This window comes from Eleginops maclovinus, chromosome 20, assembly GCF_036324505.1.
Source record: "Eleginops maclovinus isolate JMC-PN-2008 ecotype Puerto Natales chromosome 20, JC_Emac_rtc_rv5, whole genome shotgun sequence".
Classification (NCBI taxonomy): Eukaryota; Metazoa; Chordata; class Actinopteri; order Perciformes; family Eleginopidae; genus Eleginops; species Eleginops maclovinus.
In genome coordinates this window covers 23,677,785-23,700,765 of record NC_086368.1, presented here as the reverse complement: position 1 = coordinate 23,700,765, position 22,981 = coordinate 23,677,785, and the positions used below count along the sequence as shown (strand labels likewise).

Below are 22,981 nucleotides of genomic sequence, written 5' to 3'. Positions count from 1 at the left end.
GCTGTGAAAAAAAAGGAACACATTTCACTTTTAATAGTTTTATTTTTCAAATTATGTGCAATGTGAATTTCACAGTTGAGCTCAACCACCACTATAACCCCGAACCCGAAAACCATATAAACCAGCGAAAGAAAAAGCATGAGCACAATGGAATAGCACCCTTAAGTGATGCGTTCAATGACCAAAATTAGCTATGTAGAACTTTTGAACACAGAAAGCAGTTTATAGCTTGTTGTATTACATGACTGGTGTTTGACAACGTGACGTAACAGTGGAGTTACGCGATCTGTAATGCTTAGTTTCGGTGAGATGTTACAAAGAAATACTACTGTACTACTGAGGGGAGGAAATCAAAATGCATCACTCGTGCGGGTAATCATTTTTTTCCTCAACAGAGCAGGATTACTCTACTATAACTAAATAAGTAAATACATAAAGAAAGAAAAAAAAAACAGCCACTGAAGACAAAAACAAAAATCACATCTGTTTTTTTTCAAGTTATAAAAGAAAACTGAAGAGAAGTTTAAAAAACTGTGCAAGTACAGCAAACCTATAGTACAGTATATTACACATAACAAAAACATTTAAATACAGTACTGTGTATCAGTAGAAATCCTGAGAGTTCTCGGTTCCTGGTTCTCAAATGGCTGTCTGTAGACATGTGGCTGTTTTGAGAGCACTGTTTTGAGCCAGGTCAATTTAAAATGAGCTCCAAGTCAAGTCAAAACCATGGATCTTCTCTTGGAGAAGTTACGTCGCATCCTCAAGTCCTTACCGAGTGCGACTCTTCTGGTCTTAGTTTATGTAAATCTCTTGGATGATTGCTATGTGGTTACTTTTTCTCGTGATAGACGGGTTCTGTTTTCGCTAAGATAAAATACAAGAGAAATGTGTAGTGCAAAGATGACACAGGAACCTGCATGAGGAAATTGACGGCACTGAAAAATGTCACACTTTCACAGGGAATGCCACCCAGTGGTGGTATTAATTCTTCTATACAAGATTGTCAACAAAAAAAAAGAGAAAAAAGCAGCACCAACAATTTTGTGTCCTCGGTGTGATGGCGTGTGAAGACGGATTCATGGCTGTTGGATGAATTAGCACACGAGAGCAACCCTCGCTTTTTCATATAGTCTGCTTGTTCGGGAGGGTGCCCCGGAGAGTCTGCAGTGATGGACCGCTGAAGTGGAGAGTGATTCAGTGCAATGCTGAGTAAGACTGTTCAGATATTCTTCATCACAAGGAGCAGTTTTTGATACTGTCCCCCCCCCTTTTCTTTTTTTCTTTTAGCCACAGGCACATTGGCATCCCAAATAATCTGCACTAAATGACACATCACTTCAAGCCTGCAACAGCCACACAATCATTGGACCTGCTGTGATTTTCACGCACAGAGACAAGCACACAAAACAATTAATGCACTTTTACTAAGGTAATATAATGAAATATAGCCTAAAGCACAGTTCCATGACTTATTGCTACCACACAATTATCTTTCAATGACCAGATCAACTATAACAAGACCTCAAATGCTTTCTTTCGGCATTTAAGAGGAAGGCTCTTCTAACCTTTTTCTAATGATCATAATCCGATGTTAAAAAACAACCTCCACAGAGCTCAATGCTCAACTGAGCTTTTCACAGTTGCTTCATCAACACTATCGCCTTAAATGTCCCTTTTCTCCTAATCAAACATGTCTGAAGTTTCTGAGGTAAGCCTGTTAGTTGGTCTGAACGTTCCACTTAGTGTTGCCACGTATTTGACTCCGTCCTTATTTCTCCAATGTGGAGAGTGAGTATCCTAACATTTCACTTAAGTTCTCTTTGCATGTGACAAAGAATGGATGCCAACTCAAAGAGAGGGAAGGTGATGAGCCCCCATGCAACTTGGAATCTCAAACAAACCTTTAAAAATAGCTCGGAAGCCACACGTAGTGTATTGTTTGACACGCTGACGCATGTGAAGGATCAAGGGGGAGCTTTAAAAATGTCATACAAGCTTCAAGCTTCAAAAACACTAAGGTAATGTAAATCACAAGCACACTTCAAATTAGAACTAGTCTATAAAATAAGCTGAAAGACTTCAGAAGAGAACAGGAAAAAAAACCACACACAAACCTCAGAGCCAGCAACCTACTAATGAGCTATGGTGATCATCTTACCCGTATGAATATAAAGTTTATATAGTTATTTATATATATAGATTTTCACTTTATGCTGACACGTAGCATCCATATCTCCGGAGGGCACGTTTTCTTGCCAATACCCTCATTTGCATGCTTATCATTTGTAAAAATCCTTACCTATATCTAAAACAAAAAAACATGGCTCAACAACAAGCAAAAAAATAGGATAATTGCACTTATGATTCATTGTACTGTTTTTTAAACAAGCATCCATGTAGGGTAGTTGGTGCCGTCTGGAAAAAAAAAGAGAAATACTGCAATCTTTAAAAGCACCCCCAGTTTGATCATGGTAAACCAAAGTTTGAAAGACTTAAGACTTAACCAAAAAAATGGTCCTTGTGGTGCAAACCCAAGGAAGCACCAGGCACAAGGCAGGCAGGACCACACTTCTCCCTCTGCTTCAAGAGATTGAGGTTCACAAAGCCAGCGACCTCAAAGCACTTTCTGGAGGCATTGAGGGTATAGTTTGGCCACCACACATTCAAAATGGCGGCCCAAATCCCAGAGGCGGTCGGGTGTCTCGTAGACTTTGGTCCATGCGTCTGCCTCGTCGTCGTACTGGTAAAGGGAGTTCTTGCGGCTGGTGCGAAACACGTGCTCCTCCACCATGACCTGGGTGGCCCGTACGAACAGGTGCAGCCTGCCCTGCAGCAGCATGGCCTTTATGTACGGACTAGTGGCTTGGTCAAAGGGCAGATCTTTCTTACGGCTCCACGTGTTCTTCTCGATGTCGTAGACCTCCACGGTGAAGGTGCGCTGGTGGTTCCTGCAGATGCCGGCGATGTAGTAGATGCAGTTCTTATACAAGGCAGCCAGACCTTGACTCCGAGGGACGCTCATCGGGGCGAGGTGACTCCAATAGTCCTTACGGGGATCGAAGCAGAAGAAATATTCTCCTGTAGAAAATAAGAAGAGCTTTGGTCAATTCCTTGAAATGACCTGCAGTGCTATTTATCAAAGGTAGATTGTTTTGAGGTGAGTTTTGGAAATATTGGCAGTAGAAATGTCTCTTTTTCCTCGCATATAATAATAATAAGCAAAAACTCAACTACAGATAATCCGCAGACCTTGTTTAAGCCCCTTGTGTAGGAATAATCGCCACATAAATGAATTGATTGTTCGAATGTGGTCTGTGGATAATCCGAGTTCATGTTATTTTATTTTTTTTGAGACCGTGCTGTTAAGTTTCTTTCAAATATATTTTTGCCATCTAGTCCCAATTATTTTCCAGACAAGGCAGACATCATCATCCGATATATCGAACACACAGAAAATAAAATATACCTTCTGATTATAAAGCACACAGTCCCTTTAACATACACTCATCTATATCTTTTTCATACAAGATTCAAATACTGTACCTATTTTCTGCATGTTTTTAATTAATGATAAATATGTAGAGATCCTATAGTTTCACATACGCAGCACCGACTCACCTTGGAGGACATAGATGCGGTCCCTGTACTCCACAGCACTGTGAAACTCCATGGCCGCGGGCATAGCACTCACTGCTGTCCAACAGTTGTCTCTGGCATCATAGCACTCTACTGACTTTAAAGCATTTCGTCCATCGCCTTCATACACTCGGCCTCCCAGTGCGTAAAGCTTCCCACAGCAGAGCATAAGCCGGCAGCCGATCCTGGCCCTCAGCAGAGGAGCGCGTGGAAGCCATCGGTTGCCAGCGTGTTCGTACTGCCAGAAGTCGCTCTCTGCCCGATGGTCTATGGACACTTCGCTGTTGCTCGGCCTGTAACCTCCAGCGATGAAGATGTCGTTCTCTGAAGACACCAAGATACCGACCTCCCGGAGATCATTGGGGGGTTTGCAGAGCTTGAACACCCGTCCCGTAGCTGTGTCCAGGCAAGGCACCGTCTGCTTCTTCCCTGAGTGTTTGTGAGCGGCATCAAAGCAGATGACCATCTCAGAAGCAGTCATACCCAGGCGCTGTGGGCAACCATTGGTGCCAGCCAGGCGGGTTTTGCCCTCAGCAGGGTCAGTAGACAGGGATAGCGCACAGGCGAAGGGGGCAGGTACCTGACTTAGGAAGGCCTCATCCAGCAAGGGCAGACGGATGCATTGGGAAAACACCTCGGCGAGGTAGGCCTGACGACCGGAGAGATCATGCTCCAGCCAGCGGATGATGCTCTCATAGACATGCTCTTCTTTCTCCACGTTGAGGTCATCATTGTTCAAAATGCTGACCAGCTGCTCCTTGGTCATCTGGAGGAACTCTTGCTCCCATGACACGCACAAGAACTACCACAAAAACAAAAGAAGGTTTCAGTGTTTAGCAGCCAAACAGACTGCTCAGAGAAAGCACTACTACATGAACAATAATGCGGAGGCAGGAGAAATAAGCATTCAATCACAATTAAAATAACTAGGAATGTGTACAGACACCAGGTACCAGGCCCCAGAGTAAAATTATAGTTTTGATAAGCTGTGATATTAAAGGATTTTTAATGGTTTTGGTATCTGTGCTGGTAACTTTTCCTTTATTCAAAACATACTTAAAATGTAAATACATTCGAACCCCGTTCTTAGATTATTACTTTATTTATAAGCATACGACACAGTTTTACTGATTCCCATCTGTACTAAAACACTGTAAAGAAATCAATCCTGAACTCATGTAAACTGACCTTCTTGCGGATGTAGTCCTGTGAGCTTTCCTTCAGCTCCTGATGTCCATAGGCATCGGCAAACATGTAGACCCCAATACAGTTCTGGGGGTCAAGTCTGCTGATCATGAACTGGGCACACTGGTCCTGCAAGGCAGGAATCTGGAAAATGCTGGCTGCAGTGAACAGGGCCTGGACATTGGACTCAGAGAGCGTGACCCTGGATGTGTAGGCATAATCCAGGACGAGGTGCATGGATTCAGATTCCACCCCGACGATTCTGACCTCACGCTGGCTGCTTTCTGTAAGGCCACTGGTGAACATGGACCTGGTGTTGATGGTGGAGAAAACACATATGATGCAACTATACTCACTACAGCATGTACATTCAAACATGCTCAAACTTGACATGGAAGTTTAATCTAAATATGTTTACATGTATCAATTAAGCTGTACCCGACCCCACTCTAGGGACAAGTAATGTTCTACCAGCTATTAAATAGTGAAAACACAAACATTTATGAACATGCAACATTACCCACCGAAAATATGGGCTGATTGCTGCAAGGACGTTTCTGTGACATGAGAAAGTCTTGCCATGGTCCACTTCTACGACGATGTCTGTGAGCTGTGCTTCATCATACAAGGCTTTGAGCTGCTGAAGGAGGTTACAGGCATGAACAGCATCTACTCCGTTGAAGTTGTTGCTTGGAGGTGTCCCATTTTGTACTTGTAACAGCTTCCCTACCTCTGAACACACAATGCAAAGAGAGAGAGAAACATCACAACAGCGCTCATGAAACACATAAAAAATGTAAAGACTTAAGGTAAGGTTTACTTTATTGATCCTAAATTGGGATTTATTTTTTGAGAACTTTAATTCATTTCACCTGTTTACATAAATAAACAAAGTGTGATAATAACACATGTACTACCTCATGCATTTAAAACAAAACACAAGATGTTAACAGTGGTAGAATTGGAGTTGACACAAGGACTCATATTTATTATAACAACTATTATTAAATCAACACAATGCAAAAAAAGGTCAAACAGTTTTACTTTAAATGAAGGTGACAGACAGTGTTTTCTATTAAATCAGAAAGGTACGGGATTTATTCAGGATTCGAAAAAAGGTCATAAAAACAATGTTGTTTTAGGTATTGTGATTGGGCAAAGAGTATATTTGGTAAGTTATATTAATGACTTCGACAACTGGAAAAACATTTCTCAACGTATTCTTATCCTACATTTCTTATTGTTTCTACCTTCGGACAAAAGTTGTTCACTGTCTCACTGACCGACTGAAATAACACATGGGCCTATAAACTCGTGCATCCAGTTCCCCTATAGAAGTGCCTGCAAAGTAAACACGTTTCTTATCACGCATGGTATGGCAAGTTAAACAAGTGTCAACGAAACGTCATGCCTTCTCTTATGTTGTACTATCGTCTTATAATGTCAGCAGCCGACGAGCAAAAACTTTTCCAACTAATACCTCGTGTTGTACGATGCTAACTCCTTGACAGGACAAAGGCTCGCGATGAGTGCATTGAAAAATACTGTCTCACCAGGTGGTAGCTAGCTTGCTAACATCTCTGATCAATGCCCGGTGACTGCAGAAACTGTGTCGGGGGGCTAAATGAACTCAAAGGCAACTGGAAGAAAACAAACCATTTAATAGATTACAATGGTTCGTCTTAATGCTCGAGTATCACAAAAACAGCAATGCTCGCCGTTACGTTAGCTAGTTGACAACAAGCTTAACTTTTAGCAGCTAGGTACCAAGCTAATGTTAGCCAGCTTTCTTTGACACAACATTGTGAGATATAAATGGCGATAAAAACTCAAATGCTTCCAGACCAAAGTCTCAATCTTAGACAAACACATCTGTATTTAGCACACTGTCTAATGCATTACACCTGATAACAGTAACTATGACCACTTCTTGTCTAACATTCGTCTCTTGTCATAAACAAGTGTTTACACAATCAGCTGTGGGTAGCAGGCTAACCGGCCGAAAGTTAGCCAGACAGCTAACGTTAGCCGCATAGCGAGGCTAACGATAACCAACACTTTTCAGGAGTCGTTTAGAGCCTGACCTTTTTAAACGAGAATACAACATGTCACGACTCTTTCTAGTACTCTATAACACGACACTTCCCAAGCATATAAACACACAAATTATAACTTTAAAACGCATTATTTAAGTCAGATTACTACACAAAACAATGAAGATTTTTTTGCTAACCTCCACTGGCAGCCATTCTCTCCAGTCTATCTCGGGGCAGACCGAGAAACGTCAGTGAGGGCACAGCGGGGCCCCGGAAACAAGGAACAACCAATCAGAAGAGGATCCCGGTTTTGACAACCAATCAGATCCCTTTTTTCTGAAATAGGAAAAAAGTTGATGGGCAAATTATTCACGGCAACGGATCAATCGATGTAATATACCATTAAAAAACCAAAGCGGGTCATCTAAACAGCTGGATACAGACTAGTTATGTGGAATCACTCTGATTGAAGCGGCTGTGTGGTTTTTATAAACATGTTGGATCAATGGAGAGAGACTATTCTTTTATCAAGGAGCGATCCATCTTATTTGCATGTGTCCCCTTTATATTTGACCCCCATTCAAATACGCACTCTGCAATGTTTACCGCAGCCTTGGCTTGGCTCAGGTTGTTCTCCCTTAATAGAATTGTACGTTTTAAAGTTGAATGCATAAATCTGGTGCTAATAGAGAATAAAGGAAATAGTTTTGACTCATATGGATCATTGTGTTTTTGTAATCAATTTCTGGTTAAAAATGTTGTGATATGTACAATTCAATCATGATCACATATTACAAATATAATCCACTGTACCCACTCTACTACGCTCCCCCCACACACAAATGACCTAAGAATAGAAAAATAAATATTATTTTTAACTGTATGACAATTTATGCTTTCAGTAATATGTTTGATGCTGACATTGTAAAAAAGACACACACACATCATGGATGAATGGAGTGGTCTGAGTCTAGTGGGTTGCTGACATTGTGAATAGGCTATGGCAGCCTGCCACAGTCTAAGTTATTAATGGGAAACAATTGTCTATTCCTCCAAGTGGTCATGAGTGAATGGGAGCAGGTATTTGATATTCAGCTAAATCTGTAGCTTCAATTTCCCACCTCAAGGCGAGAAAGTGAATGAGGTCAGATAACTTGAGAATAATAGTCAAAGCAATAAAGTTTTTACTGTTTAGTTATGTAATGAATAAGTGATGACATTTAAGTTATTTCTATTGTTTTCTTAGAACAACAGTTTTCTTGTCAGAGATTGACCCAATTACAATTGAAGGTGTAAATCTATTATTTATTAATGATATTACAATGTTAAATGCCAATCTCTTGTTTAGTGGAATTGTACTCTATAACCCCCAATTCCTATCAAACATGCTCCTTTTTTAAGAGAGAAATTGTTAATTTAATAAATAAGGTTTAATGATAGCGGGAAACTGAACAATATTAACAACATTCAATCCATAGAAACTACACTTAGTCTCATACCACGTTGGGCATACTTTATTACCACCACCCTGGATGGCAATGGCATAAACTAATGTATGTTTTATTCCAATATTGCATAATAATGTAAGACAACTTCATGCCCTAATTGATTACATATTGTGGTCACCAGGTCAATAAGACACCATTACATTACTCACTTATATCTATAAATAGATGTACATGAATGGTTTAGATTAGCAAAGCAAGTGTTATTAAATCTCTCCATACAAATGGGAAATGTAAGATTAAATATTAATAGTTGCTACAAGAAAAACGCATCTTTCATCCGCCAATTATGTCAACCTTCAATGTTTCATTTGAAATCTCTATTATTATGTTGATTTCATATTTCAGGCTCTCCACACAAACTGTCAACAATAATGAGGCAATAACCTTTGTGACCATGGCCATTGATAATTCATTGCAATTTGAGCTCTCTATCAAAGTCGAGTTGAGAGTTGGCTCTTCTGACATTTACAACATGTACCTGCAACATGCAGACTCATACTGTCAAGAGAACTAGACTAATGACTGTTTTTGTTGAACAGAATGATTTCCATAAAGTGTTTGTGTTTAACGTCCTGTCATTTAATGCTAGTGCTCCTAATAAATATTCATTTACTAATGGATTTGCAAAAATAATTACCCAAACCTGTCTGATGATGTTAGCACCACAGATTGTCCTTTCAAATATCAAAATCATTAACTTGCTGTTTCATTTTATTTTCCTGTCAACCCAGAGTTCCATTGGTTTCATCTCTTAATTTAACTGAGACTTAATCTGCTTCCACTGATTACAGTTCATCTGATCCCTTAACGCATTCCTATGCTGACATTTCAAACAACACTAATGTCTCCATCGTTGAACATAATCAAGACCTAATATTCTACTCTTCAAAGTCCCACAACTTCAGCACTGATTTATTTAAGGACATCCGCTTCAACTGACTTTTCTATATTAATATATCACTTAAACTTTGTCCAAGTCAACACTTTGCAGTGCTGTTAGCTAAACTGATCCCTCCGATTCAATCAACACTTAGACTTAAATGAACATTTCAGCTTAATTCAGTGCTTAGACTTAAACTGATACTCTTCTTTCACCAATGAGATGTTTTAAAGATACTGTCTTTATTGATAGTGTTGACAGGGGAAGACACATACAGTATAGCCTTATAGTTTCACGAGAACTGCATTTCAACCACTTTTAGTAAGCGTTCAATACTGTTCATAGTATTTAGACAGTGACATAATCTCTGTTCAGCACATATAGCAGGTTGTTGAAATGCTAGCTTAATTGGTTTTCATGGTTTTATTCTATGAACAGACTGTTGATTAGGTGCTCCTATCTTAGATTCAGCTGACTGCGAGGCCCATAAAGAGACCTACACCAGAATGTTACCCCAAATGAACCTGAAAACTCTCAAACACCCTTAGTTCAGAAAGTCAGTACTTCAGACGTTTTTATTGCTAGTTTTTTTTTTCAAACCCATTTCAAAACCAGTCTGCCTCAGTACACAGTCCAATAATAGAAAATGTGTCACTGTTCAGCTTCTGTCTGCGTGCACTGCACTACAGATCCTGGATATTTTGTGCCACCTAGTAACGGGCAGAGGGGAGCACGGCCAGCTGCACTATAGTAATCTCTTTTGTAAGAAATACTTAATTATCTGATCAAGTCTGAAATGTTTTCTTGCATCACAGCAGTTCTATTAGCAACAAAACAAAAATGTAAGACAAAAAACAAGAATATATTTAACATAACATTACCATCTACAGTGGCACTGTTTTCAAGATCCTTCAACGTATATTTGATCTGTGATTAAGCTCCGTTTTAATTTTCGGGGTTGACTGGTGAATAAAGATTGAATATTATTGAACTATGAAACGTTGAATCTCCAAATTGATGGTAACACTTTGTATTATTCCCTGTACAGGACATTGTTGGGATCAGAACCAATCTTCTAAGGAAATTAATGGACAGTTTGAGGTATTTCCATACTACTATATACTCTGACTCCACTATATTTTGGAAGCCAATAATGTACTTTTACTACTTTTATTTGACAGGTTTAGTTGCTCGTTACCTTTCACATTCATGTTATAACTTCATACAAATTATAAATCAACACATAAAAGAAATGGTTTAGAGGCTCTGGCTGCACACGGCTCTCACCTCTGGCGTCACAAACAAACATGGAGTTGGTTGAGCCAAAATGGCGGCAGCCGGCTGTGCTAGGGGAAGGGGGAAGCCCACATTCACCTAGCTATAGGGGTAACAGCTGCGCTTGGATAGCAACAATAGTTGTTTGATGCTATATTAGGGTTAAAGATCATTACAAGAAGAATGTATTACTCTATGAAGAACATTAATATGAGTGTTAATAGTGTTGAAACTGTTTCATTGCAATTCAATGTCAGAGCCAACATCAGCAGCTAATATTTAGCCTACATTCCTACCCGGAATATATTTGGTGTGGTGCAATTATCAGTGCTGTGCATGCTGGAATTGCACTGTAACACTACATAACACTGTAAAATGACAGAAAGGGAAACCAATAAAAGTACAACTGCAATCTAGGCAATCGATTTAACTTTTTTTCACCAATTTCTAGCCATTCAGCCACAGTGCTGCCTGTGAAATTGGGCCTACCTAAGGTTGGATGAGAGAAAAAAGCTTCCTGGCCTCGCTGTTATTTGATGATTGCTCCGGTTTCTGTTTACTCCTCCAAAGATGTCCCATTTGATACATTGAAAATGATCACCTAATATCTGCACAATCTACTTTATGCCCATATTGCACAGAGTGTTGTGGTCACATCACTGTAAACAAGACATGTATCATTTCTGTTATTTTTAGGTTCTAAGTGAAGTAAACATGTATATTAATCACTGTTGAACGTGTTATATATCTGAAGAATACATCTTAATGAGGGGCTTTGATCTGAAAGTGCTCAAAGAAGGAGGAACATTTATCTTAAGTTTTGACATCTTCTCTATAAGGCCCCTCTTTTGTTGTGAGCACGGCTCTTGTAATCTTGGGATGATGAGAGAAAGACCATGCGGGGGGTTAAATAGTGGAGTCCTATGTTGAGGACGTTTGAATTGCAGAACAGAAGAAGAAAAGGAGACAAGATGGGATGCATGAGGATGAGGAGGCAGGGGGTGTAATCGTAGTTTAAATGTGTGTTTTTGTCAGAGATGGAGGCAATGGGTTATTATATGCTTCCGGGGCCTATGTAATGCCCGCAGATGTTGTGAAGAGCCACAGGCTCCCCCACCCTGAGACTCAGGAGGAGACAAATAGGAGCACTATGGGAGGCTGCTGTAAATACAAACCTGGAGGTCTTTCTCCATGTTAAAATGTCCATTTCATGTTCTTTTCCTCTGACTTTTTTTTCACAGAGGAGCTGATAGGCAGTCGGTTTGAGTCTCCTTAAAAACCCATTCACTTCCACTCCATCCCACCACAATTCAAACTGGCAATAAAGCTGTTTACTAATGAATGCATCACTCAATATAAGATCTGTATCATATCAGATCAGTATTGATCTGGTTTTGTTGAAAACTTTGTTGATTGTAACTTCAAAAAAAGTTAGTTGGTTTAAAGAAATACTTTTTAGGATTATTGAAACATTTCTGGGGAAGAGACTTGCTTCACGTTTTAGCCGATGCAATCTTGCATCGGCTAAAACGTAGCCTGAAAATGTAGCCTGACTCAAAAAATCCATCAATGAGTGGATTAAATGCTGGACTATTCCTTAGCCTTTCTTTCTGGAGTCCCACCCATTACACCCTATACAACGTTGTAACCCTGATTGAATCAACTTCAATCCACATCTTTACAGTAACACCTTGTTTCGGTGTTTCCATCTTTTCTCTTAACCATGCTTACTGAATCCTGTCTGAAGTAACACATGGACATTAGAGAGTTAAGATTCTTTTTACCGCACTCTTGGCAAGTGTATTTCCAAAATATCCAACTATTCTTCAATGGTTAGTCTAATATAATCTTGTCTTGCATTTTCTGATTCAATACAGGACCCTAGGGTAAGGATTCAGCCTTATTACAAGGCCCGCCCGCTAAAGGGATCTTTGAAATGCCATATCTTGCTTAGTTTGCATCACACCTCATTGGCACCAATGAGTTGAAAGGTTTAAAATAAACATTTATATTTACAATTTAATTACCTAACCTGGACACTGCCAACAATTCCTCAAGACTAAGTTTGTTTGAGGAAAGATAAGATGGCACAAATACCAGTTGGGAGCTGCATGAGTATTGTCCAGTCTGTTGAGATCCTAGTGGGTGGTCTTTTTATGTTGTGATAATAACCATTCATGCTTTCATAGCTGAGGGAGGAAGGCAGAGAAGGAAATGTTCTCTTTTCTTGTGTTGAAACTGTGCCGAGAAAATTGAAGCGAATAGATATCACTGCATCAAAGCTCATGTGTTTTGATCCATCTGCCAAAAAGAAACACAGTGACTAGCAGTAAGCCGAGGTTCAGATTGGTTCCAACTTTGGGGTGTATTTCAGTAGGCTGCTGCTGCTGGGTGACCGTGCATCGTCTGCCCTTCAAGTGGTAAAAGCAAACAAATAAGGCTGAGCTGCCTCCAACAGTGAGGTCGACTCATTTGTTCCAGTTGTCCGGCTGATGGATTTGGTTTTATAAAATTTGGCTTTTTTTAGCCTCCCGCTAATTAGTTAAGGGAGAAAAAAACATGTACTCCGCACATTTTGTCCAATTTGACAAGCCTCTTTTTTCTCCTTCTAAATCGTTCTCCTGTGGTCTTCTTCACAGACCTGTGCGTCCGCAGCAGCGTTGAGCTCTCCCTGTGTCAGGGTGAACCTGAGTGGCCGGGGGGGCTCAAGACACCCAGCAGGGAGGTCTGGGGCTCTAATAGCAGAATCGGATTATAGGACTCCCCTGGTGTGTGCTGCCATGCAACCGTGTGTGAATGCTCTGCCTGTCATCAATACAGAGGCGGTGGCGCGGGGAGATCTATCAGCAAATCCGATTGCACGCAGAGAATTCTGAGGTCCCGGCAGAAAAGCCTGGGATGGGCTTTTTTTCTGCTCTCTCCCACTTTCCTTTTACATTATTTCAGGCCCCAGGAGAGTATTCTCCATCATGTCAATGTAATGTAGCACACAGAGGCAATCATGCAGCCTCTCTGGCCTCAGGGCTGCCTGCTTGGAGGAGAAAATGCAACTTTAGCACTTAATCATCTCGCCCATAGCTGCCGCACCAGTCTATGGGAAGGTTTTCCACACAATGTGAAACCAGATCCCTCATGGTGGGCATGCTGTTGTGCATCCCCCATGGTTGGGGGCTTTCCATATACCCCGCTCACATTTGAAGATCAGCAATTTCTCTCCTTTAGACCTGTGCTTATGTATCAATTCAGCCCATGCGGAAAAAGACCTCAGTTGGGTGCGATGTTACCTGCCGACACCTGCTGAATCATTCGGATTCATGAATCCCATCTTCTCGCTGCAATCAGAGTCATTCTAGTGTGATCAATGCCACACCACTGAGGAAGACCGTATGCCAGAGCAGAGTGATGTAGGGCTTTAAGGATATTGGCTTACATGCATACCAGACATCACTGTATCACTGTTTCATGTTGCGAGGCCACTGAACTCATGTTTGAGAGGAAACATACAGTAAAGCTCTAATGTGTTTGTCCAAGCAGAACAAAAGACAGAGTATGTGTGTGTGTGTGTGTGTGTGTGTGTGTGTGTGTGTGTGTGTGTGTGTGTGTGTGTGTGTGTGTGTGTGTGTGTGTGTGTGTGTGTGTGTGTGTGTGTGTGTGTGTGTGTGTGTGTGTGTGTGTGTGTGTGTGTGTGCATAGGAATGAACAGGCAGTTGTGTGTGTATTATCAAGTGATTGATCGGCTGCACGTATGGCTTCAAGGGAAGACATAGGGAGAGGTCAAACTAGACTGTTCCAAATAGACCTGTCGGAATCAGCCTGGGGGAGGCCTAACTGGTTAGACAAGGGCGATACTTTTTTACCACAAGTGCCCTTGCTTTACTGTGTGTGGACTGGACAAGCCCATGTATTATTCACTGGTCTCACTGGGTGATGAATGCGAGACCTCCATTGCAGAAGCAGTGGAATATTCACCAGTGCTTATCTCTTTTAAACCCAATCACCACGGGGCAAGTCACTGAATTAGTGGATAAGCAAGGCATAACAGTGCTGCTTAAACTGCAGGGGCAAGGTTGTTTAACCAGGAGATTTATCCAAAAGCTATTTGTTTGACAAATATGCTGGGTTGTAAAAGCCCACAGTGTTTTAGGACATATTTAAAAGGAACATGTGTAGGATTTATGCTAAAGATGAATTGCTGCCATGACCCTACTTTGTATATTTTCTGGAAACTATTTTTTAAAACAGCTGCAGATTCATTCATTTCTCCCTGTGGCTGCAAATGATGTACAATATGAAAGCAAAGCATTAGGGCTAGTGGATGGCTGGGGTTTATAAACTGCACAAATCAAACAAGTCTTATGGCAATTTGTAAATGAAGAAATCACATCAAGTCAAAGTTCTCTCAATGATTTGTTGTTCTCTCATTTGCATTTCATTTAGGGTCTATAAATAGAGAACTCTCAAGTTACTGAAAGCAGGGGTTTCTTTGGTCTGTTGTTACGGGTGCTTGAAATCTGATGTATTGTCTTTTGTTGAATTTTGTCTTGTTTTACATAATGCCTTGATTGGGTCTTTTTTCATAAATGCCTATTCCTATTTCTACAGCCTTCTGAGGTTTATTTTATTTTGAGATCATGATATTTTTTGTCTCTTAATGTCTATGAAAAGAAAAAAAAAACGCATTACTGAAGTTAGTCAGTCTCTAATCAGTCTTTGTTGAAAAGGTCTACATAATTTAAGACTTGGATATGGCGAACAGTGAATCAACCAAAGTAAAAAAGCAAATGTGGAACACAGTTGCTAGGCACTGATGGGAAGCAAGGAGTTGTTTTTGAGCTATTGAAAACACTAGGGGGGAATCGCTTTGTCCATTTTCAGTAAAATTAGCAATACCACACTGTGAAAATACTACATCACATGTTACAATCCTGTATACATTTTGTTGTATCTCAAGGTCATATAACCACCTTATAAGAACATGTAGAATGTTGGGATTTCTTATAATGGATATATAAGTGAAGTACAAGCACGACAAGCAAATTTTACTCAAATATGGCACATGTGCTTATCCACCGGTGGTTACAACACCCTCTGAGGAACAGGCCCAAACATTAGCCCTTCAATTTAAACACAAATGCTTGGATGTACACTAGAGGAAACAATTCCCCATTCTCCTCAGCCTTCAGCTCCACCGTAGTCATATCACAGCGGTTTGGAAGAAGCAGTAATCCTACTGTACAACTACACCACCAGCCTTTGTTTTCCTTACACAGAAACTGGATGTCTGCCACAGAGCTTTCTAGAATACTAATGAGGGTGGTTAGCGAGTCAAAGTTACTGACCTGAGGTGTCGGGATAGAGCACAGACTAAGGAGTGGTTGGGTGGAGTGCAGCCAGGCACCGTCTGCCACAATAAGGCTGGAAATGTCAGAGTTTATTGCCTCTATCTTGGCTTGCCCTCAGTCGGTTTTGGCTGATATAACTCGTGTGTCTCATCTCTCCTATTATGGGGATTTCTCTCCAGCAAGAGTGAGATGTTTTCCATTACATCTCACTTACTGGATACTTTTTATAACTCCTTGAAAGGCATACTGTAGTTTCTTAGGGACATATTACCTATCACACTGACACGACTCCACCAGTGTGTGTGGATGTGTGTGTGTGTGTGTGACAGTGCTTTATAATTATGTGTTCAGCCCTAGAAGAAGCCCCCATCCACGTCAGGGATGAGTTGGTGGAGCAGGAGGATTTGAGGAGCCTCTGGAAGCGATGTCTTTCTTTCTCGCTGTCTTCTCTCGCTTCTCCCTTTACCTGTCCCCTTGTTTTTTTGTTCCATTTTACCGTTGATTATGTTTCTGTCAGCCCGTATCTTCTATGTTTCTCTGCCTATCGTTTCTCTCTCCCCCAACTTTTCCAACTTCATTTAAATTCTGTACAACATCCATCTATCCCCCCTTCTCTACAGGTGGTGAGGCCAGCAAAAACAAAAGAAAGAAAAGAAAGAGACTGATCCCTCTTTCTGCTCCTTATGCCTTTCCATGAACATAGTAAGGGTTAGGATTATCAGGCTATTTGTGTGGCTTCATGTGGCTATGAGGAGCCTCTCCATTATAAACAAAGCCTATTCATGAGCAGGGAGATAACCCCCGTGCCTTCATTTGTATCATGGGGAGAGTAATGACCCCCAATGCAACTAATCTATCTCTGCAGCCACTGATTCATCTTCTACGTAGCAACCTTTTTAAGCAGGCATCCCCCATTTTGTCATGGTTTAATTCATTTTTCCATGGAACATTATAAATTACGGACGGAAAATTCCACCAGTGCAATTTTATGTCATCTCTCCTAGAAGCCTTTAGACTCTATACTGGTAACTCTATGAGACTTTAGCAAGCGATACGCGCAGGGATTCATGCGGATGTAGTTGGACGTAGCTTACATTTGTTTCTATTTCACTTAAAACATAACGTTATGTGACAGCAAATGTTAGATAAAGTGGTCAAAGTTTTAGAGTACAAACGTTGGAATTTGCCATCAGATAATATGAGGCAAACAAGACTATAATACAAAAAAAGAGAGAAAGACAACATTATGTATTATAATATGTATATATATGACTGCTGCAAGTATAACATTAAAACATTTTGAGTTAGAGAGGCAACTGAGAGTCACTGGATCAGTTTTTTTCATCGAATCTGGAAGTTCTACATCCTCAAATTACACATTTCACATTTCATTTTACACATCACACTTTATTACTTCAAGTGCTTCCTTCAATTGTGTTTCCCTAAAACAGTGTAGTTGCCAAAAGTGCGTTCTGGTTGGTTTAAATTGTACAATTACTGAGTAAAATTGTTTCTAAGAAGCAGCTATTTGAAAACAAACCTCAAACCATTAAGAGTAACTGAGTGGTTTTCTATGGAAGAGCAACATTGCCATCTATCACTGAGAAACAGTAATGCAGATACACCGCAAAGACTCACATTAGGGTTTCTGAAATCAGAAGGTTTACATGTCTGCAGATGATGACTCATGAGAAAACTAATATTTGTTTTGATAGATTGCCTTAAAAATCTCATTGTCCAGTCTGTCTTTATGCTAACATACAACAAGAAGGTAAAACAAAAATGAAGGATGAATGAAGTCAATGGGACTGAATGAGTAAACCATGAAAACAAAGCAGGTAAAAAGTGATCAAAAGGTCCCAGAAAGTAGATTTTGGTGACAAAAAGGTAGATCCTAAGCAAGCCAAACATCCTTTCCTCCCATAACGTGACGCTGACTGACACACTGATGGTACTGAGTGTCACTCCTTATGCGTATAATTCTTCCACCATGGCCTTGGTTGGGAATTCTCCACCTTCAGCCTAAGATTTATTCCTCTGGCTCGTGTATTTGCATGGGATGCGGCAATGCAGCCACATTGTCAAATGTTTTTCTGCCAGTCCCGAAAGTCCCACCGGTGCCTCGTGTAGATGTGATTTAATTTCTCCCGGCTAATTTAGTGAGGAGTGTAGTTTATTGAGTGGACCGTCTGTCTGTGTGAGAGCTTACAAGTGAAGGGGGTGCGGTTGAATAAACATGTGGCTGTTGTGGCGGTGTATTTGCTATGTGGCTGAGATGGCAGCAGTGATTTCAGAGTATTTGAAGCATGACCTTTCAGTTTTTCTTTTCTTATAAGCACACATGCAAACATATAAAGTGCCCCCTTCCACTCACAGAGACACTCTCGGTGAATGCCACAGGAGTGTCTCATCTCGATTGAGAGAGATGACTCCTTTCTTAACCATAATTTCATGCATAACGCCACAGATCGGGATGCTGCACGGCTCTGAATCCTAATTCCACATTCAGATTGGTTTATTTCTGGGACGCCTCGGCAAATCATGCCCCTAATTAATCGGAATGATGCATCGATTCAAACTTCCTTCATCCCCTTTCCTCCGCAATTTTTAAGTTCTTGTGAGGAATGCATGGGGAAACACAATCAAAGCAAACAAACTCCCTAGAAAAACGGTATGGCTATTTCAGATGTAGTATTTGATTACACTGCTCTGCGCAACTTGCTGTCATTTCTGCGCTGCTGTGAATCTGCAGAATGGATATTTTAATCAGACTGCCTCTGCTGCTCTCCTTTCCCTCCCTCCGTCCTTTGCTCTTCAGCTCTAACAGCCCTTGACAGCTGGAGATGAAATAGAAATTTTGATATCAAGCACCTACACAAAGGAGGGCTGACCTTTGATCAGCACGCCGTTTGATGTTGTGACATGAAATTTGCATCATGGGAGCCCGGGCAACGGACGCAGCGGCAGAGGGCTAATGCCAGAGCCCTGTCAGGGACCCGCGAAGGTCAAGGGCCTATTAGGAAGGAACAAGCCCTCTAATCCCGCACAAGGGCTCTGCACAGCATTTGATGATCAATACACAGAAATAGAATAGAACATTGAGCCCTGAGAACCGAGCACTGACAGTGAGAGTATTCATTAGGTATTAGCCTGTGACGGAGCAGGGAAGAAAGGGTATTACAGAATTATTATCAAATGTGTTTCACAATCCTTAGTGGTCAAACAAGATGATACTCTCGCTGAAAGAAAAATCTACTTTTAAATGACCATGTGTTTTTGAATAACTCACACAGAGCTATGCCTTCAATTGTTGAAGAAAACAACAGCAAAATTATATTGAAACAACTCTTTTACGAACTCTTTCACAAATTGTGCTGCAAAGCCAGTCTATTTACTATCTTCCCAAGCACCTGCATTTTGTAAAACCTTATTTTATAAAACATTTTCAGTTTTGCTGTTGTCAAACTTGGCCTCCATTAACTTCACATCTTATTCTTTGTACACAATGGAGCATGAGATAACGTTTTCTTTAAGAATTCAAGGGAAAAGTAAACCGTATGTAAAGCAAGATATGATAGGCAGCTTTTTGCCAGGAATGATATGGACATCCTCTCTCAGGTTTGAGGTGGTGTGGGGCACGCTCCACCTGAATGTTGTCTATTGATCTGTGGATAGGTGGATGAGTGGAGCTCTCAAGCTGTTTAATTATTCAAGCTGGCACGTCATTTTTCATGCTTGGTGCTGTTTCAGAAGGCCAAAAATAAACCTGTCACTCCCACTGTTCATCTTTCATGTGGTCATCAGCTTGCAGCCTCATTACCTGCATACGACAGGTGAGGGAAGGGATGGAAGGAAAGGGACGGACATAGGAGAGAAGAGAGGAGAAAACACACTTACATACTTTCTATCCCTCTCTCGCTCGGTCTCCCACACACACACCTCACACACTTTTTAACAGGTCTGCAGCACTATGTCAGACAATCATTTGATCTTATTTCAGGCAATATCATCATCTTTCCCCTGTCCTGTAATCAATATTTCAGTTTCATTTTCTGTCCCAAAGTGAAGTCGTGATGCATTGCAAAGGGTTTTGTGATTCAGTGAAGAATGAGGTTTGTAAGGTTAATTTATTATAGTTACCCTCGGATGTTGGCTGTAGATAGAAGTCTGTTTTATATATGTGAAACAAGTTCTCCCAAGCATTGCTGGGGAATGCCGGTAATCATTTGTGTATGTTTGTGTGATCACTGCCCATTTTGCAACGTCAAAGAAAATATTAAGGTATTTTTAGTAAACGTGCCGTTACACAGAGAGCTAAACCCTGCACTCTACGTTATGCATACTTTACTGACACCTTAATATATTCTGCCAATTAACAACATTTATGTTGATAAAGCTTACTTTAAGCAGACAACTTGCCAATTATGGCAAACAATTATCATTATACCCGCCAGGTGACATATCTTTTACAGATGTAACGCTAACAGAAATGCACTTCATTTAGTGACATTAAGTCCTTAACGACACTGGAAAGATTAGCTAAATCCAAAAGGCGTAAGGCTTTCTGAACAAAAGTTGTTGGTTGTTGAATCTTGGTAGTAATTCTCTAGGTGTGTCTCCAAAATTTGAATCACTTCAAACAAAAAAAAGCCAAATTAAAACAAAATAGCTGTAACACAATCCAACAGTCAGCTCTGTTTGGCTCTAAATGCTAACATCAGCATGCTAACATCAGCATGCTAACATGCACACAATGCCTCTGACAATGACAATGTGTGACTTTTATTAGTGTTAATCACAACCACAGCAGTACACTTTATAGTGGACTAACTTAAATACCAAGAAAATACCATCCTACATCCATATGGTTTGTTATTAACAAACCATAACTACTTATAAGATGCTAGCATTTCTTCTGCAAATTCTGTATCAGGATTAATCTTCACTTACTTTCAGCAAGTATTTTTGGACAAAATGCTCAATGTATACTTTACCATTAGACTCATGGCAAAATGTATAATGCACTTCTATTTTGACTGAGTACTGTGCTACATTAGCACCATAAAACCTTTAGTTAACCTTTGGCATTGCGTTCCTGCAGCAACCCCCAGTTTAATCAGAAATCATTCCACCAAAGACAGATATTCACTCTATAGGAATCAAGGGTCAGAGTTAAAGGACCTTTTCCACTTTCAGACATGTTTTATTAGCCTCAATAATCTCCCAGGTGGGGTCCCCTCTATTACATTACCTCACTCTCCATATTTCCTGACAGTATGAGGTAAGGGTTAGGGTTATACATTTTTAAGACTCAGGAGTTTGCCAGTCTGATCAATAATTTTGTTCTCTCTAATTATCTCCCCATTGCACTCATTAATTACACTTTCAAGGCTCATTTCCAGTGCTGGCCACAGACGCCCGTTCTGTGGAAACATCCAGAGGGATGAGGCTGTAGGGGAGGGAGGATGGCAGGGAAAAAAGCAAAGCCTGATTAATACTCAGTCTCTCTGTCTGAGGTTGGCTGCCATTCGCAGGAGGTAAAATGCAAGTGCTCTGTCATCTGAGACTTCACCAAGTCGGAGACAAATGAGGTCTTTGGCGGCCAAATCGATAAATTCCTCTGATGAGACAAAATTAGAGAGTGCTGCATCTGCTCAGAAATAATCCAAACTTCTCCAAAGAACTTCCTGTGTAGCTTTTTCTGACTAGAGGATACGTAACTTTCGCAAAGTGAAATAGAGAGAAATGCTGTTGAATCAATGCCTACTGTACTGATTCTCAACGTCTCTGCCAAATGGATTGGCACACAGTTTTATACAAACATTCATGGTTCCCAGGCAATGACACATGACTGGTGATCCCCTGACTTGTTTTTAGTGACATGATGACATTGTCCAAATAAACTTCGATGGACTGCCATAACATCTGGTGCAGACATTAATATCCCCCTTAGGATGAATTGTAATGACTGACATTTCAGCTAGCGTCATCATTAGATAACAACTGTGTCCAATATTTGGTGTAAAAGAAAAATACCTACAGTACCAATGACATTCCCATAAGCCAGATCTGTGCAATGGTTTAGCGCTAATAGCCTCTGCTAAGGACGTTATGTCTGGAAAAAATCTACTGGATTGAAGCTTGGCAAATGATGTAGCATGTGCCAAGTAAGGTCACATTCAGTTTTGGAGTGGGATCCCATCAGAAAGAGTTGTTCCTGACTGGGAAAAGCTATATGAACGCTGCCTCGACAAAATCAACTCCAAAACAGCTATCAATGTATTGTTTAAATGCTGTAAAAATAAAATACAATTAATAATAAATTCAAGGAGCATTTGAAGGCACCGTAAGCCTAGTTGGAGGCCTACTGTCTCCGTTTCCTTCCAGTTAGCAGATGTTAGCATGCTAAAACACAAAACTAAACTAGTGAACGTGATGAATACTATACCGGCTGAACATCAACATGTTATAAGGTCAGCCTCACAGAGTGTTATATAATATCAAATGAATGGATTTAGAGTATCTATGTTAAGCTAAATGTTTAATGACCACTTCCTAAAACATAAGGAAGCAGTTAGTCGGTAAATCTGTGCTCACTCACTGGCCTTCAACTGAATCCAATCCTCATTCATTCTTCATTTCTACAATTTAATATTCTCTTGAACTGTATTTTCTTTTAAAAACACAGCCAGTATTTTTTTTTCTTAGAGGCAATGATGGAATGAGTTTGGCTGCTGGCCTATCAAGGGTGTTGTGTGACGTTGCTAAATACGATCTCTACCTTGCCAACCTCTCCATCTGTGCAGGAGGCGGGGTTGCCAGATTGGCTGATTAATTTTACGAGACCCAAACACCTGTCAGCTCCTATCTATGGCATGTTTTCATGAAAACACCTGGATACAGTGCGTGTGTGTGTGTGGGGGGGGGGGGGATTGAAGAAGCTGACAAGATAAAAAATAGGTTACAATGCTGTGGTGTTTCTACTACTGTGTGACTGTAGAGTGCAGCAGGTGAGGAAAAAATATACTGTTCAGCTGATGTGCTCTGACTCACTTCTATTGTGCTTTTTATCCTATAATTGATATGTGATTGGTCCGAGGTCAGTAGTAGTAATAC

General features: G+C 40.6%; 1 protein-coding gene across 1 annotated transcript; it reads right to left on the bottom strand.

The window, feature by feature from the left end:
- Nucleotides 1-22: 22 nt before the first annotated feature.
- kbtbd8 (kelch repeat and BTB (POZ) domain containing 8) lies at nucleotides 23-7,111 on the bottom strand. Its single transcript, XM_063911655.1, has 5 exons — nucleotides 7,058-7,111; nucleotides 5,349-5,556; nucleotides 4,828-5,134; nucleotides 3,622-4,441; nucleotides 23-3,081 (listed from the first exon to the last, which is right to left on the bottom strand). The coding sequence occupies exons 1-5, from the start codon at nucleotides 7,071-7,073 to the stop codon at nucleotides 2,618-2,620; spliced, it is 1,815 nt and encodes a 604-aa protein (XP_063767725.1). The 5' UTR covers nucleotides 7,074-7,111; the 3' UTR covers nucleotides 23-2,617.
- Nucleotides 7,112-22,981: the final 15,870 nt, after the last annotated feature.